The sequence below is a fragment of the Otolemur garnettii genome, unplaced genomic scaffold (assembly GCF_000181295.1).
Source record: "Otolemur garnettii isolate 467f Iridium unplaced genomic scaffold, OtoGar3 scaffold00190, whole genome shotgun sequence".
NCBI classification, from domain to species: domain Eukaryota; kingdom Metazoa; phylum Chordata; class Mammalia; order Primates; family Galagidae; genus Otolemur; species Otolemur garnettii.
Window position 1 is genome coordinate 2,245,201 of NW_003852585.1, and position 18,653 is coordinate 2,263,853.

Here is an 18,653-nt window from a genome sequence, read left to right on the forward strand (position 1 = left end):
AGAACACTGCCATTGAACATATCACTCTGACAAACTCTTTATCTTTCTGTATCTAATAGGCTTTCTTCAAATGTATATAATTTTTATTTCTGCCATAAAAAGGTCACCAGAATATCAGAAGTATTGGAGACTTTGTTATAAAAACTTATCATTTACATAGAACTAGTATCAAGTTACATGCAATTTATGAGATTTCAGAACAATTTCTAGCATTTGAAAATCAAAGCAAAGGTAAAACAAGAAAATAAATGCTTTGGCCCAAATAGAATATGTTACCTAGAAAATGTGCATGTCTTATCAGATTGACATAATACAGAAACAATCAAGTTAATGGTGCTAAATAGCTCAAGTTCAATTTGAAGTGTAAGTCCTGACTTAAACACACAGACTGGGGAAAATACTAATGGGAAAAGAGGCCAGAGAGAGCCAAAGGGGTGGTCTGAAATAGAAAAGCCCACTCATGGTCTATTCATCCCTGGCTGGATTTGGGACCCAGCTCACTTGGCCTCCAAACACCATTTCATAGATGCAATAGCAAGTTCACTTCTGACTTCAAAATGCCAATAAAAATCACTGAGATAATCTGCAGTTGGCTGAACAGTTCCAATAATATTAACAAAGTGATCTTTTCAAGCAGGAGCCTTTTGTATTGCTCAATGCAATCAGGCTTAGGTTATGCGCCCAGGAAATCCCTTTTTGGCACACTCTCATGTTCCCCACTGTGGCAGTTTGGAAACTTTTCTTCCCCTTCTGTCTCAGAGGAATAATAGTCCCTTCTCCTTTCCAAAACTGCCCCACAAACTGGGCTTGAGCCCATTCCTCTCTGCCTTCTCCAGGATCCTGCTCTAGAAAAGATCTCTCTTGCCTTAAAAAGAGGCAAAGCTTCTTTCTCCTGTCTACAAATAGTATTTATTCACCTTTCTGAATTCTAGGGGGAAAAATATGCTACTCCGACCTCTTTTTTGAAACCATCTACTCTCCCTTTAAACCCCTATAAACTGGCATCTGTCCCCTCCAACCTGAGATCATTTTCCTAAATTCACCAAAGTACAGTAAACTTATGCCAGGCACTGGATTAGGCACTGGGGATACAAAAATAATAAATGGATGTCCCAACATCAAACAGGTCATAGTTAGGAAGTTGGGCCCCCATGGAGCTCTTGATCCCTCTCTTCCCTGGGCCTCCTACATGTGATACCCACAACCATCCCCGAGAACCCCTCTTCCTTTAAGCCCTCTACAAACCACACACTCCAGATGCTTCTTCCACCTCTCTAACCACTCACTTGGCTCCTTTCCCATTTTTACTCCCTACAGGCTGGTCTTGTCCAAGGTTATGGTTTTGAACTTCTCTATTACATGCCAGTGTTACTTATCCAGGGAACCACAGAGGGGCTTCAGAGGGACCAACCATTCCCTAAAATTTTATGTGAGGTTGTGTATAGAAGTGCATTTTTCAAGGGAAGAGAAACTACAATTTACATCTTATTATCAAAGACGTCCATAATTTCCAACAGGTTAAGAACCACTATTCCAAATGTATACCTCCAGACTCTTCTGTGGGGCAGGACTGCAGTAGTCTGCTGTCAATTCTGTTAAAGTACAAGAAATGCCACACATATCCAAAGCAGAACTCTTTGTTCCTACTCCTTTCCCTTTCTTCCACCTGTTTCACAAATGAAATCCTTTTCTGACTTCCCTACTCTGGCAATGGTGCCTACCCTTCTCAGCACTCAAGCCCTAAGCCTCCTGAGTACTTTTTTTCCACAGGGACTCTGGAATGAACTTCACTGATCAAACATGCACATGCTGGCCTGAACATCATGGACTGATCTTCCAAAAGTAGTGTTTTAATCTGTATCTTGTATTATTTTGGTGACTGACTGAAACTTTCTTTAAGGATGACTTTTAGTAATTAAAATGTAAGAGAATGCCACGTCCCCAAACTTTGTAGGAACAATTCAGTTCACATTTTCTCTCTGCTTTGTTACTTTAGTGACTTCCCAAAGGAAGAAGCAGTGATTCCCAGCACAGATACAAAAAACATGGCCAAGTACCACAGACTTGAGAAGTCAAGGTCTCTGTGGATGACTCCAATGACAGCAACAAGGAATTCTTGGTATTGCTGCTAGGTTCACAATGTTCAAAAATATCTATCTGTTTGTTTCCATATAGTGATTTTGCCCTCAATTTCTATTAAAGCTCAGTTCAATTAAAAACTTTTTCATTGTAAAACTCTCGTGCAGAAGTCACCAGGCTGAGACTAGAGAGAGAAAGAAAGGCTGAGCCCCATTTTTAAGCTCGTAATATACCAGGCTGGGTCGGGGTATGGCAGGCAATTCCAACATTATTACACAAGGCAGACAGAGGTAAGTGCTCTCATACAGGGACCTGCAAAGTCTGACTAGTGAAATGTAAGAACCCTCACCTGGGAGACGCACAGGCATGGCAGAGAACCTAGGATTGATCAAGATGTGGAAGGCTGAGCATGTGGAGGATGGGCATCAAGGAGACAGCATGGTGGTGGGGAACTTCAGGTAAAGGGGACAGAAAATTCCCAACAGAGAGAGCCCTACGTGTGCCTGAGGGTCACGAGGCTGTCCTATGTGGCTGCCATACACACCGTAGCCATGGAGAATCACTGGGGTTTTGTGTTTATTTATTTTTCTTTTTGTGGGTGTGGTGGGTGATACAGTGACATGATCCTACTTAAATTTAAAACAAAACAAACAAACAACAGCTGGCAACACTGTGCAGAAGGAGTTGGAAGGGGAAGAAGCTGAAAGAAGGGATGCCTGGTTGGAAGCATGGCTCAAAGTAGGAAGCTCAAGTACAAATAGGAAGAAATAGCCAAGAGTAACCAGTAAGTAGAACCTACAGGATTTGGAACTGATGTGCCTATGGGAGGCAACGCAGGGGAAGAATAGACAGTTGCCTTCAAGTTATCATATCTAAACAACTGAAGATCCTCAAATTTGCAGGAGATATAGGACAAAGTATATTTTATGAACTGCAAAGAGGTTAGGGCCATAAAAAGAGATGGTGACTTTATATCTTTTGTATTAACCTGGATGGAGGTGAAATACATTCTTTTTAGTAAAGTATCATAAGAATGGAAAATCAAATATCTAATGTACTCAATACTAATATTAAGCCAATAGATGATCTAATACCCTCCCACATGACATAAAACTCAATTCAATTCAAGTTGGGGGGAGAGAGAAAGGGGGGAGGATGGGTATGTAGAAGTATGAGGCACACCTTTGGGTGTAGGACACAACTATAAGAGGGACTCTACCTAACAAATTCAAATATTGTACCCTCACATTCACCTGAAATTTAAAAAAAAAAAAGAGGTTAGGATGACAATGAGTTTGTGATTCTTACAGACTTCTAGAGAAAGTGTCTGAGGGTTAGACTTGCTAGACTCATTCAAAGATAATATCAGGGATAGATATTGTCATCTCCATAGCAGTGACAAATTAAATAATGTGACTAAATGAAACCACCTATCGAAGCAGTACCATAAGCCCCATAAATGCATCAATATACAAAGTTATGATTCAATAAAAAATAATTATAAAAAAAATAAGGGGAAAAACTAAAACTAAAATAAATAAAAACCACCAAGCCAAAGTGAGAATAAAGTGAAAAAAAGAAGAGAGTAGAGCACTGGCAAGATGTTTACATTTAAGGAAAAGACAGAGGCAGTGGAGACTGGGGAGGAGCTGTCTCCACTGCCTTTCAAGAAGGTGGTCAAAATGTTGAATGCTGGGGAGAGATCAAACAGAATGAAGATGTAAATGAGCTACTAGATTTGGTCGGTAAAAGGTCATGAGCCCCATACCCGAATGGGGCTAGAGGAATGAAGGGGCTGCAGATGAGGATAGGCCTACAATATTCCTTCCAGACATTTGGCAATGAAGTGAGAGATGGGACAGCAGTTTCCGGAGAAAGTTGGTCAAATACTTGTCTTTTCCTAGAAGATGTCAGAGAAAGGGGATAGCTAATAGAGCAAGACCTTGCAGGAGATGGACTAGGGCTTTATCTCCTTCAAATGTTGTACATTTCTAATACTTTAGGGCCAGACATGCATAAACCAAGATAAAACACATTTTCTAACTGAACTTTCACATATTAGACTCACATTCTCACTTTCACTATAATTTTAAAAATATTTTCCCATAAAACCCTTTTTATCCTAATAGAGTTAAAAATTTAATATAGAAATAGTTGTAAAATCACATATTTAATCAGAAACTTAGAAAAGGCTGAAATTGAATACAGTGATACAAAAATCAGTGCATTGTTTCCAAGTGCTGCATTTTCATCTGTGATCAACACATGGCTCTTCTACTTAAGATCCTCTCATCACTTTCAGCATAGTCTGCAGTATAATTATCCTATGCTTCAAATAAAGGAATTTATACCATAATTTTTAAAAGAATTATGTCCTCACGCTCCCTTTAATGGGCACTCACTTCCAAGTTTGCTTAGAGCCAACCAGAAGAGGAGAGGGGTAAGAAGATGCAAGCAAATCATGACAAAAGAGAAGAGGACAAGATCAAGGCAGGGTGTATAAAGAAAGATTGTCAAGGGGTGAGACTCACGGAAAGGCTTATTTTAGCCACCTGGTAAAACTAAGGATACTCCAACTGTTTGGTGAAGAGAAAGGAAAAGTTTTAGGTATGCATAAGACTGAATCACCTTGTGGACTAAGTCATAGATTGTAACTGATCAAATGCATAATAAATCAGTGCTGCCAAATACAGTAGAACCTCTGTAGTTGACTACCCAGGGCACTGTAACAAACTGGTCAATATACAGAGGTGGTCGACATAAGGAACCAGGCCTACTAGGCTAATACATACACATGATGCATATCTGGTCTATGAAAATTAGGTCAACTTAAAGAGGTGGTCAGTGTAGGAAGGTGGTCAACTATGGAGTTTCTGCTGTATTATCATTTGGATGGCATTTGAAAGCATTTAGTATATATAGTCACCTGGGGCAATCCATCCTGCACAAACTGGCAGGGGAGAAACCTAGTCCCTCTGGAAATAATTAAATCATAGTTGATAAACAACCCTGCATACATATTACACTGGGGAATGCAATGGAGTTAAAGAAAGAAGATCCCAGCCCACAGGCAGTTTTCACAGAGAAGGCACTTGAGGACCTTCTGACACCGAGGAGAACTCTGGAATTTACCAAACTGTGGGCCAGCGGAAAGGCGTATCTCATGAGGATCTCAAACATATCTCTTCTGCTATGGCCTTCCTGTTTCAATGCAAACCTCAGGTTTCTCATGTCCTAGGAAGCAAAGGAGAAATTTGACAGTTGAGCCTTCAAATAAAGTCACTTTAGTTAGCAAAAAAATCTTCTGTTCATTAAGGGAGAAGAGTCACTTACCTAAAAGGGCAATGAATCTACATTACTAAGAAAATTGCTTTGTTTTATATGATAATTGGAAATATCCATTTTAAGAACACCTGGAAATATTCCTGTCACAGCCATCAGTGTAAAGAGAAGATAAAGCAAGTAGTGCTAAAGAGAAAATTTATTTTATAAAAGAAAAAAAATCAAGCCTTGCCCTTCACATCATCTATCGTATCTATCTACTTTGGCTGGTTTCTGAAGAATAACTATAAAACAGTATTTTATCCATGCAACTTAATACCTGCTATCAAATACAATATCAACATTGTCAAACATGTCATTAAAATACAGCAGCTTTCTCCCTAATTAACTGGCATTTTAAACTCACATGCAAGTAATGTAAGTAAGATATTTTTACTATGTAATTTTGCTCTCACAGAGTTCTTTGTTAGCCACATTAAGGTGCCCCATATTAGTACTAACTATACTTTTGGGAACTAAAATTCTATGGTCAAAACCAGATTTTAAAGGTACTTTCTGATACATCTCTCTCCCATAAGCAGGAAAACTATCTTTTAAATCAAATCCAACACAAATAAGCTCTTTTAAATGTCAGTTTGTATTACATATAAACATAACAGTCTATCTTATTTCAAGATGAATTTTTTTAAGGTTGTCTCTTGAAAGAAAGTCACGATGCTGTGACTGAGTGGTGGCTACATATCAAAAATATTGTACTTTCCATTCTCATTTTAGAAGATGAGCACTGTGCTGGGCCTTGGGAGTGCAACAGACCAAGTACCTGCTCTCTTGGGTATCACAATCTTCGTATTTTTCAAATTGCCTTTTCATTTCTTATCTCAAGAGTACTCTCAAAGCTTCCTACATCCTTGGTCTGAAGGACCAGCAAAGGGTGTGCCAAATGTAAGATATCCTAAACTGCAAATGGAACAAAGAATGTATAGGGAACTAGACACTAAGACTGCTAATGAATGACTTGAGATTGATTATTCTGTATACAGACATCTACTAGGCCTTGCCAACTCCTGGATTCTGTGTTTTCATTTTTAAAAGCATATAACTGAATAAAGTTCAACAACTAGTTCACATCTCATCCCAAGAGTATTGTGATTGTAGCTGTTGGTTCACAATGCAAAGCAATGAGCAAATGAAGGGGTAATCCTTTCAGTGGGATGATATACATTAAAAGGGTTTACATGTCAAATCTATTAAGAGTAGAGTATAAATGTCTTAACACAATAATTAAGTGAGGTGAAGGATATGTTAACCAGTTTCATATAAGCATTCCAAATTGTATCTAAAATCAGCACATTGTACCCCATAAATGCACTAATGTATACAGTTATGATTTAATTTAAAAAAGGGTTTACAACAGCCACAAGTACAACACTAGACATCTGAGGACCCTCAGGCCTCAAGGACCTGTGAGAAACCGTCTTCCTAATAGTCACTGGTCAGATGATAACTCTGTAGCATAATTGCCTTAACTTCCTGGCCAGAAATTCAACCATCTCTAAATAAATATTTATTCTGATCAATTGGTGATCTAAATAATTATTTTTAATGTTGCAAAGCACAGTTGATTCAAATGACTTCTTTTTTGCCATCTGGTTAAGATACAATTAAAGATAATTATTTCTTGCCAACAAGAAAATTGAAGCAGAAAAGGCAAATGACTCACAGGCAGCAGATCAGCAAATCTGTACCAGAAATACAAGCCTATACTAACTGGTATGTTCCACCTGGTCTCCTCAGAGTTGCACTGGCCAGGGAAGGGTACCTGGGAGAGATCCCTGTGGCATAGGAGTCTCCCACTCAGACCCTCAGCTCATTTAAGAACTGGGCCATATGGTGCTGCTCCAAGCCCTGCAAGTCCCCATTGCAATGACTCTGAAGGGTTGGTTTAGTAAGGCGTCATTCCAAGGCATTTGTAAAGGCATGACTTACACCATCACTGATTCTAAAAAAAAAAAAAAACAACACTGTCTATAAGCTGAGGAGGAGAGGAGGAGAGAGAGACAACGCTTGTGGCAGTATGGTTCTGCTTTGCTTTTTCGTTTTATTGAAAGATGCCAAGTGGTTGGCAAGGGCTTACAGGCTAACAATTCACACAATCAGGGCTAGCTTCTCCTCCATTGCTGGACAAAACCTCTGAGACTTATACCTACAGCTTGGGAGTTGCCACTGGCAAACAGAAATCCCCACGTGCATAGCTGATATAGCTAAATTTGTAGGGGTTGTAACTACTTTGGGGGAGAAAGAGATACAGTGGTATTATGATTATTAACCACAGGTGAAAGGTGACCTATGTTAGATGGGACAGTGAGTCATCTTTCTCCTACCACAGCAGAGTCCCTTTATATCAATGTCTGGTCTATTACTGAGAAAATGGAATATGACTATTATGATACCACTGTTTCCAGGAAGATATTTTGGCTGTAATCTGAAGATAAATGCTGTAATCTCATTTAGCACAGGCCTTGTTTCTCTGTTCATTGAATGAAGGACTTGGATTGGCTTGGTCAGAAAACTTTAGTCCAGGTCAGTTTTTGTATGGTCCTCAAAAAAGGAATGTTTTTCCCATGTTAAAAAGGGTTGAAAAAACAAAATATGTGACAGGAATCCTATGTGGCCCACAAAGCCGAAATATTTGCTGTCTGGCCCTTCACAGAAAAGGTTCGCTAACACCTGCACTAGAGGGACCTTTCATGGTCAACTGAGACATTTGAAAGCAACTCAACCTTCCAGGACCTGGCCTTTCCAGCTTATCTCAGCAAAGGTACCTAACTCTTCTGAGCCTTAGGCTTCCCACCTACCAGATGTCCCTCTCAGAGGGCTGTGCTGAGGACTAAATACAAAGCACCTAGCACGTGTTTGGACGGACACAGATGTTCAGTACACAGTTAATATTACAGAAAAATGTTAATACCTTTGAAAACTACCTCAGCAAAAGTTACAAAGCTAGCTAGAGGTAAGGACACAGCCTGCCAACAGAGGGCACAGTCTCTTCTAGGTAGTATGAAGCGATCTAGCTGGTAACACATGACATAAAGGGGCACCTGGAGCAAGCTGCAGCAAAAACTAAAGTGGGTTTAAGGAATTGTATCCATAAAGTTTTCTTCCCCCATCAGTCAAGCTAACAAACTGACCAGTTGCTTGAGTCCTTGAGTGCTCATACGCAGTGACCACAGTGGGCCCCTCGTGTGGGAGCTACTTCCCTAGACACTTGAGGAGGAATCATGTCCAGTCCTTAGATGAACAAGAGATTTCAATTGTTTTTCAAACCCACATTAACTTTCTACTATTATTCAACACTAACGTGCCCTGTTCTTTGTGTAAGAAAGTATTGAATCTCTTACTTTACAAGTAATATCTAGACCATAGGAATTTTCTCCTCTACTTGTAGCGCCTCCCATTTTTTCAATTCTTGAGATCACACCCAGAGGAACATCAAGTATTAGAGCAGAATCCTGTAATGGATAAAAATACAAAAGTCAGAATTTCCATCAGTATAATGAAAACATCACATATTACAAGAATCATATGCTTTCAAGGTGTTTTTACCTTGGCTCTTTTACAACCTTATGAACAAAAGTGTGATACAGATCACACGTGAAAGAGCAAGCATTAGGACAGTCAATTGTGCAATCAAAATACATCCCCAAACATTGGCCATTGTGCACTGCCTGGGGAATAAAGACTAAATGCCTAGGTAGATACTGCGAGGGTCCCCGGCATGTGACTTTCTGCTGTTTCTGTAGGCTTCTCTCCCACAACATTTTGTATCTCAACTAAGTGAACCCTTTCACTGATCTGCAGACAACACTTTGCAACCAGGCCGTGTGCTTTGCTCAAGGCATTCCCTTCCCCTAGAATGAGCTATCTTTCCCAACTACCAGAGTTCTCCTGATGGCTACCCTGGCTCAGCAAGCATCACCTCTAATGAAGTGTTGCTTCCCAATTCACTCAGGTAACATTAATCACTTGCTCCTCAGAGGCTCCGTGGCACTTGATTCAGACTGCTGTGACAACGAGACTGCTGCGACAACGTTTGCTTCACTCTGTCTTGTTATCACAAATTTACATGTCTGCCTCCCCCGACTAGACGACACCATGCGTCTGGAAATTGTGCTTGTCTCAGCCCAGAGTGTGTTTCCCACGGCAGAGGGCCTGAGCGCACAGTGATGCTTCTCTGTCATTTGCTAGCCAATGCTGGGTGCGTGTGGTCCGCAGACCGCTGGCATGATGGAATCACGTTAGTGAAGTAATATTACAATCACCACCACGAGATAACAGCGGCAGCTGCCATCCACGAAATACCTCTCTGTGCCACATACTTCAACACGGAGCTTGCATGCATTGTTTCATTTTATCCTCACTATCACTGTAAGATGGAGGTGAGATGTCCCTCTTTCCTGATGTGGCAACCAAAGCTTTAAAAAGCTTTAGCAGCTCGTTCAGGAAATATGGAGCAGGGTTGACATTCAAGCCAAGGCCTGAGAACACACATCCAAAGAATCATAAGAATGGTCTGATGCATCATCCAATAATCTCAGTCCTAAAAACTTGTGGCTATCAGTCAACAGGAGGGGGAAAAAGCCATATGCATGAAGACGTCCAGTGGAGCCCCAAGTGGAGATCAGGGTGCAGAGAATTCTAGTTAGTTCCATCTTGTTCCATCAAGTTGACTATTCAAATTATGGCACATGGAAAAAATAAATTTAAGTGGGGAAAAAAACAGCATACAAAATATCCTGTGATTACAGTAACATAAAATATGTATTCATATGAACAAAGAAATGAAAAGCTACACAATTTTTAATTCAAAATTTTCTTTAACATGTTAGGTAACTTTGACAAAGAAAACTTTTAAGAAAACAGATGTTTTCTGAGTTTTTGTTCTTTAAACATGTCCTTTTGAGGGATGCAAACATAGGTTTCCTTGTATTTCAAATCTTTCTCTTTAAAATACAATCTGAGGGCAGCGCCTGTGGCTCAGTGGGTAAAATGCTGGCCCCATATACCGAGAGTGGCGGGTACAAACCTAGCCCCGGCCAAAACTGCAAGAAAAAAATAGCCAGGCGTTGTGGTGGGCAAATGTAGTACCAGCTACTCGGGAGGCTGAGGCAAGAGAATCACTTAAGCCCAGGAGTTTGAGGTTGCTGTGAGCTGTGATGCCACGGCACTCTACTGAACGTGATAAAGTAAGACTCTGTCTCTACAAAAAAAAAAAAATACAATCTGAAAACTAAGAATTTATTCATAAAATATAAATGTAGCTCTTAGGGATATCTAGAAATTCAAAAACTATAAGACTGGCTGGGTGTGGTGGCTCACACCTGTAATCCTAGCACTCTGGGAAGCCAAGGTGGGTGGATCTCTTAGTGCTCAGGAGTCAAAGACCAGCCTGAGCAAGAGCAAGACCAAGACCCCATCTCTACTAAAAAATAGAAAAACTAGCCAAGTGTAGCAGGCACCTGTAGTCCCAGCTACTCAGGAGGCTGAGGCAGGAGGATCGCTTGAGCCAAAGACTATACAGTTGTCGTGAGCTATGATGACATCACATCAGTCTACCCAAAGCGACAGAGAGATTCAATTTAAACAAAATGGTAAGACTGTGGGCATGTGTACCATGAAATACCACTCAGCAATGTATGTGAATAAACTATGGATGTGTGCAACCTGGAAGAACCTAAGAAAGGGCATCACTTGGAGTGAATAAAGCTAATCTCACAAGGTCATGTGCTGTATGATTCCTTATAGATGACAGTCTTAAATAACACAACTGTAGAAATGGAGCACAGAAAAGTGGTTGTCCGGGATTGCGAAGGGTGTGACTAAAAAGGGACATGAGTGAGTTCTTTGGCAGTAATGGGACACTTCCATATCTTCATTGTTGATAGGTATTACATAGGATAAAATGCCACAAAAACTGTGTAAAAAAACACACACAAAGTGACTATACGAAAACAAGTGCTGAACTTTAGGTATAGCCAGAGTCTAGTTAATAGATTGTACCAATCAACTCACTGGCTTTGGAAGCAATGCAGCTTCATCAGGGGGATTTGGTTGCTGGGTACATGAGACTTCGCTGCACAATTTTTCTAAGTTCTGTGCGTTCATAATTATTTTAAATAAAAAAGCAAAGAAGTCTCTGGGCATAGTTACCATAGTGTAAAGAGCACAAGCTCTTAAGGTAGACAAAATTGGTCCAATCTGAGTTTTGACAAATAAATGTGTAACAAAAGCTGGATAAAACTTTGGCAAGTTACTATTCTCCTGGCCACATTTACCTGCAAAGTAGGGATGATTAGAGATAATGGATTTAAAATACCTTGCACAGTGCCTGTCAATGGTAGCCAGAATACAATGGAAGTTATTATTATTATTACTATGGCAAAGAAAATCTTAGTTTTTGGAAGACACAATTGTGCTCTGCAAAGACAGCAGATCCATATGCTGTAGCATTCATCTGACAGGTCTTTCTGTTTGTACCTATAAGGAGGAATTTTTCAGCCTCCTACATGTGGCTGAAACCCAAATGCCCAAGGGGGAAAAATGTACAGTGTACATATACAGCTGCATATTATAATGTATTTTCTTCTCAATACAGGCCAGTTATTAAAAACATGCTATCAGGCAATCTGTTATTATGCTTAGATTATACTGCATTGAGATTTATGATGATCCGTGGACTGTATTCAAAAATGTTAAACTTATACCTAAAATGCATGGACTAGACACTGAATAAAAGTCTGATACTCTAACACCAACACAGAAGCAAGAATATTTTAAAAAACCGAGTTAAAAGTAACATAAAGCCTTGCTGCTGTCTGTCCCTGTGCAGAGGAAATCCTATAGCTCACACTGCCCTGACCCTACACAACACAGAAAACAGGACACTGAAGAGAACCAGCCAGCTCCTGACCAAAGGCACCTACAGCCTAATGAGGCGACTTGCCACATTCTCCCTGAATGACACATTCAAGATCGGATAACTCAGCAGGTCAAACTGGAAGATCCAGGAATAGGAAAATTAGTTTAACTCCTTGGAAACCTGAGTCATCACTATCTAAATATCATCAAATATTTAAGGATTCTCAAAGATCCATTCTAACTCAATGCTGTGCCTTTGTTCCTCTAAGTATCTAAAATAAAAGAGAAGTTAATACTACAAACAAGCTAAAACAATGCATTCACTCTCTCCAGTGCCTCCAATACAACATGTTACTCTCTCCATGTAACATAAACTGTCTTGCACAAGGGGGTCCATGAAGATAAGAAGCAAGGCTTCTCTCTATCTGGGAGATAAGACACATGTACCCAGTACCCATGATACTAGGTTACAAATGCCAAGATCCCTAAGAAAAGTCCAAAGTGGAACGGGATGGAGAGGAGGGCAAGCCAACATCTTATTGATTGGCATGCATGAAGGATTGGTGGTGATGACCACACTGAAGATGATCCTTTAAGTATGAAGCAATATCAGTTGGAGACTGGTATTCCAGAAACAGGTGAGAGTCACATCAGCTGCACACATGGGAAAGCATGAGGATTTTATTAAAAGTCAAGCAGGCCAAATTTAAGACCAGGTGGCAAGAATTCCCTAGGGAATATCACAGGGTTAGGATCAAGGTGACTGAGATCCAGCAGATGCTTTTTGAGAAGAGGATTGCCACAATCAAATGGTGCTTTAGAAGATTCATATAGCTGCACTACCACTCTGGACTAGTAAGGAGAGGCTACACCTACTCCTCAAAATAATGGAAGCTGATGCTTGAGTGTAAGGGGAGGCTATGAGGAGCTGAAAGTGGAGAGGGCCAAGACAGGCAAAAGCCATTAGCCACTCAAGAAAGTCAAAGTAACTCGGCTTTAGACTTAGATCTCTGCCATGAATACTGGTGGTACCACCAAAAGATGCGAGGAGCACAGGAGAGGGGTTTGGAGAAAGATCAACAGACCCATTTTAGATACCATGGGTTTGAGATTATGATAAATGAAGCAAGTCCAAATATCCAGGTGGCAGCTACAAATACAGAACTGAAAGAGATCCCAAGGGCACTTCAAACTCAAAATGTCCAGAAGTAAAGACCTGATTCTTATCTGCAAGGTTGCCTGTCTCAGTGGCTGGAAACCAAGGAGTCACCCCTGACATCTCCTACTCTGCCACACTGACCTTTAAATGAGTCTCAAATCTTTCAACCACTATAACCATCAGCAACTCCTCTGGCACACTGCTACAGCCACCATGGCACCCCTACAACTTGCCCTCTACAGCAGCCAAGGCAGCCTTCGAGAAAAGCACATCTGATGCTATCGTTCCTCTGCTCCTACCACTTCAAAAGCTTCTTGACATTGAACCCAAAAAACCCAAACCTGGAGAGGGTAGTGGAGAGATGTTGGTCAAATGATACAAAATATCAGTTAGAAGGAACAAGTTCAAGAGACTATGGCACAACAGTGAGTCTAGTTAGTAACATTGTGTTGGATTCTTGAAAATTGCTGAGAATAGATTTTAAGAATTTTCAGCACCAATGTGTGAGGTCATGAATATGTTAATTAGCATCACTGACCCATTCCAGAATGGATATATATTTCAAAACAACACAAGTACATGATATATGCAAGATTTACCTGACAATTAAAAAAATAAAAATCCAAAAGCTGAACAGGGTTGGTGAGGCCTAGGTCATCTGGCCACTGCTACCTCTCTCTCCTGCCTTATCCATTGTTGTTCTCCCTCTCTCCACACAGCCACACTGTCACCTTGTCATGCTCTCCCCTTGGTCTCAGGTGCTCACAGCTGCTTCTCCCCTCTGCAGGCCCCGCCTCACCTCTAGGTAATCGGTGTGTGTTCTTTAGACATAAGCCAAACATCATTTTCTCAGGGCAATTTCCAGGCCCTGCCAACTACTGCAGTTCAGTGCTACTGCCCCACAAAGCTAACGACAGGTGGCCATCTGAAGAATCCATGAGTCCCATTAGAACTCAGAGCTTTCTGCGGGGGGGACTGTGTCTCTGTGCTCACCACCATATCTTAGCACCTAGCATGGTGCTCGCCACATAGCAGCTGTCAAGTATCCAATGAGTAAGGAATGAAAGATTGGGAGTGGAAGTAGGCAACTGCAAAGAAACTGACAACTGAAAAGGAAGAGGGTGAGGGTGGGGTTCTGGGCAAACCCATGTCGGAGGCAGGCAAGAAAACATGACCCATACAGAAGGCAAAGGCAGCAGGGGAGAAAAGCCAAGAGCGCACGGAAAGGACAGAGAAGGAACCCGCCACTGCAGAGAAGGGGCAGGCCACTGCACAGAAGCGAAGACACTGAGGACTCCACCAAGGTCGCTGGAGCAGAGTGGGGGAGAAGCAGCTTCGACAGGGAACAGAAGCCAGAATTCAAGTTCAGGACTTGATGGTCTGGACGTAGCAGCAAGCATGAGTGGGCTAATTCTCAAAGCAGTTCGGCAAAGAAGGGGAAGAAAGAGGAAATAGCATTGGGGGCAGCAGGAATGCAAGGCAGAGGTTTAAAATGGAGAGACTTGAACAGATCCACACAGCCAGGAGAAAGCAAAATGACACAAAGCAAAAAAGTAAGATGCAGAATAAGCTTTGTGGCACTCAGACTCCACAGGAGGAAAAAGGAGAAAGGAGAAATGTATGATGAGAGGGATTCACTTTGGAAAAGATGTCTAATTCCTTTCTCTCGGGTAGGACAGAAGGAAGAAAAGATGGGTAAAGGCAGACCCCTTAGGTGTTGAGAGGGGAATTTATAAGAGCTCAGAGAGGGTTACTTTTAACTCTTCAACAGAACAAGAGACAGGGTTAGCTAACGAGCATGGAAGGTTTGTCACTGCAGTGGTGGAGGATGTGATGAGAACTCAACCCAAGAGTAAAAAGAATTGCAAAGCGGCAATGAGACCCCTTCTGAGGTCAGGAAGCCTGAATTGGCAGTGGAACTAAGAAATGAGGTCCATTACATGATTTCGTGACTGCCAATGTCAGGGCTCAGCAGCCCACAGACTTTCGAGTTCAGAGATGACCATGGGAATGAGGGACAGAGAAACCAAGGGTATTAGCAGGAATTGACTGTTTTCATAACCTAAAAACAACATCCACTTTGCAGCAGCCATATAAGAAGACAATTTAAGAGCAGAAGTTAAAAAGAATACCTAGAGGATGGTTCCGATTCCCACGCTAGGAAGTTTGATTAATCGTGGTCTATTTTCACATTATTTCACCTACCTTAAAATGAAAGGAACTAAATCCACTAGGCAGGAGGACCTCAACAAAGGAAAATAGTAAAAACTTTCCAGCGCATTCTTTGAAAACTATTACAGGAATCCTTTTTGCTAGAGCTTGTAGTGAAGTGGGCTGGCCTCCCCTTTGGCTTTGAAATGCTCACAATGGAAGGCATACTTTGCCTCTCTTCCTGGTGACATCCAAGGCTGACAGCTCCAACGGCTGCCAATGACAGAGATTAGGGGATATAAGTGCTGTTGAACTTGTCAGATGCTCAGCTCTTAGATGTCATGCCACCTAGCACCTGTCTAAAAGTCATTTCCAAGCCGGATATTTGAAAGACAGAGTCTGACATGCAGACGGTCCACCCACCTTGATTCTCCAAATCCTATCTCAGCACAGGTGATGCTTCACACAAGCCAAGTAGACCACACCACACTAGTCCTGCACAGAGATAGCCTTTCTGGAGTAAAAGTTAACAGAGTATGTGCTGTCTTTGTAGAGGGTCAACAAAAGAACCATTGATTGAATAAGATGTAAGACTCTTTGGGTAATACTCTGCCATAAGAATAGAACCACTATGATTCTATCTTTCCAAGAAAAGCCAAATAAATTTCTCCTTGAAGTTAGTCCAGGAAGAATGTACTGTTTCTTTCTTATCACAAAGTGAAAACTTTATACCCCCCAACAAGCTTCTTATCTTGCCAGAAGTCCTCAACCTAGAGGCAAATTAGATGAAAAATTACATTTCAAATTATAGGGTTGTGATCTGCTCAACTGGAAGACTTAGAAGCCCCCATTCCTTTAGCTTCCTACACATTCCCTAGATGACATTTTATTTTTTAAAGGAATGTGTGCAATGACCAGGACTGAGAAATTCCAACTCCTGGCTAGTGACTGCCTCTGGTGTGGAGGTGGAGGAAGGGATGCGGTTTCCCTGGCTAGTTGGTGAATCTACAACTGTTTATGGCATTCTTTAAAGGCTTTATATATTAAATATTTCAAAATATTTTCTAATGAGGTTGGGGGACAGATGGTAGGGAGGGGTGGGGATGAATGTGTGTTGTAGATGGAAAAAAGGGCTGGAGGAGGAGTCCACAGATGAGGAAGCATATAGCTTGCTTAGGGACTAGTGACCAGCCTGTGGGAACCAGAGCATGGGTTGTGTTCTCTGTGGAGATGTGGGAAAGAACACTGCTGGGAAGACAAGATGGGGCACCTTGGACAGGACCGTGAACGCTGGCTGAGGAATGCACAATAAGATCAGAAAGGAGTTGTAGGCTGCATATCAAGGAGTAGGTAGAATGGAATGGGAGAGGCCGAAGGCAGGGAGGCCTACCTGAAGAAGCTGCAAGGCCTGGGGGGTAGGTGATGGTAGGGGTCAGGCCTGGAATGAGGGTGGGGCAAAAGGACTAGCAAGGACAGGGCAAATGTGCAGACAGTGGTGACTCCAGGGTAAAAGGCAGAAAAGCGACCCCATTAAAAGAGACAAGAGGGCAGCGCCTGTGGCTCAAAGGAGTAGGGTGCCGACCTCATATATTGGAGGTGGTGGGTTCAAACCCAGCCCTGGCCAAAAACTGAAAATCAAAAAAAAAAAAAAAAAAAAAAAAAAAAAAAAAAAAGACAGACAATAACACCAAAAGTAGGAACTGAGAGAGGGAGAAAGAGCTGAATAATCTCAGTTTGGCCATGCATCTGGGATGCCAGCTTAAAGTTGACAGATCCACAGGACGTGGTAACAAATGAGAACCTGGGGCTCAAAGAAAGGTCAATACCCGGGACGGGGCCGGGCTAGAATGTGCTTTTCCTCTTGTCAGCTGCTACCCTGGCTCACATGGAATGGGGCTCGGTAACCTCTAAGCTTTGTCTTTTTAATTTCTTATTTTTAATTCTCATGGGTACATGAGAGTTATATATCTCCGCCGGGTACATGTGATGGCTTGATATAGTTATACAATGTGAATTAATCAAAATCAGAGTCATAAGGGTGTCCATCACCTTAGGCATTTATAATTTCTTTGTGTTAGGAGCATTCCACTTCCACTCTTTTAGCTATTTTGACGTGTACCCAAACTTAGTGTTGATAATAGTCACTTTGTTGAGCTATCTAAGGTCATTTATTGTATCTAACTATTCTTGTACCCATTAACCATCCCCCCATACCCCTTGCCCCCCACTTTTGCAGCCTCCAGTAACCATCATTCTACTGTGTCCACCAGACAGTTGTTTGAACCTCTGGCTTAAGGAGCTCTGACAGCGAACAATGTCACCTTACCTAGAGAAGCCACTGAAGCCACGGGGAAAAGAACAAATGGGCAGAAGCTCATGAGCCCTGGGAGACCAGTCAGACTGCCACCTGCTGCGACCTCCTCATGGCCAACTCCATGGCCTCTTTTTATTCTTTATCTTACTGTACCTTCCAACATTTCACACTGAAATCCACTCCCTTTTTGAGATTTTTCTCTCCTACGGACTTCGCCTGCAGGCTTTTATCAGGAACTTCCTGCTGCTCCACTCCCACTGCTTTGTCTTCTCTGCTGGGGCTTCTTTCTGTCCCCACTATGGAAGAATGCTCCTGACCCTAGGGTTCTGGCCCCAGCACACAGACTTTAGCATCACGCACTCTCCTCAGGTCATCTCAAGTGCTGCTGTGGGCTTCAGTACCACCATGGTGCTGATCGCTTCAGAAGCGTCTGGGTCACATTTACAACTACTCCTGAGACATGTCCACTTGGCAGCTGGACGCCCCCTCCTACAGCCTGATTTCCACACAGGACTCATCCACTACATGCCTTCTATGCTGTCGATTTCGATGAATGGGGCAGCTCTCATCAGCCAAGTGAAAATTCACAGGAGTCATCTCTTGACTCAGTTCTTTCCTTAAATTCCTACTTCCAAACGCCACCTGCATACTTCCAAGTCTCTCACAGCTGTCCCCTATTTTTTATCTCCACTACAAACGTATTAGGCCCTTGTCACTTACCTGGAAAACTAATATAACATCCCAGTTAGTCTT

General features: G+C 41.8%; 1 protein-coding gene across 2 annotated transcripts in view; it reads right to left on the bottom strand.

The window, feature by feature from the left end:
- The window catches only part of MTM1 (myotubularin 1), an 85,135-nt gene that overhangs the window by 57,105 nt on the left and 9,377 nt on the right, over positions 1-18,653 (bottom strand). For both annotated transcript variants that reach the window (XM_023507581.1, XM_023507582.1), the window contains exons 4-5: positions 8,760-8,870; positions 5,212-5,313 (exon numbers count right to left, since the gene is read on the bottom strand). In XM_023507581.1, coding sequence (XP_023363349.1) covers positions 5,212-5,313; positions 8,760-8,870 — 213 coding nt within the window. The remainder of the gene's footprint in view (positions 1-5,211; positions 5,314-8,759; positions 8,871-18,653) is intronic.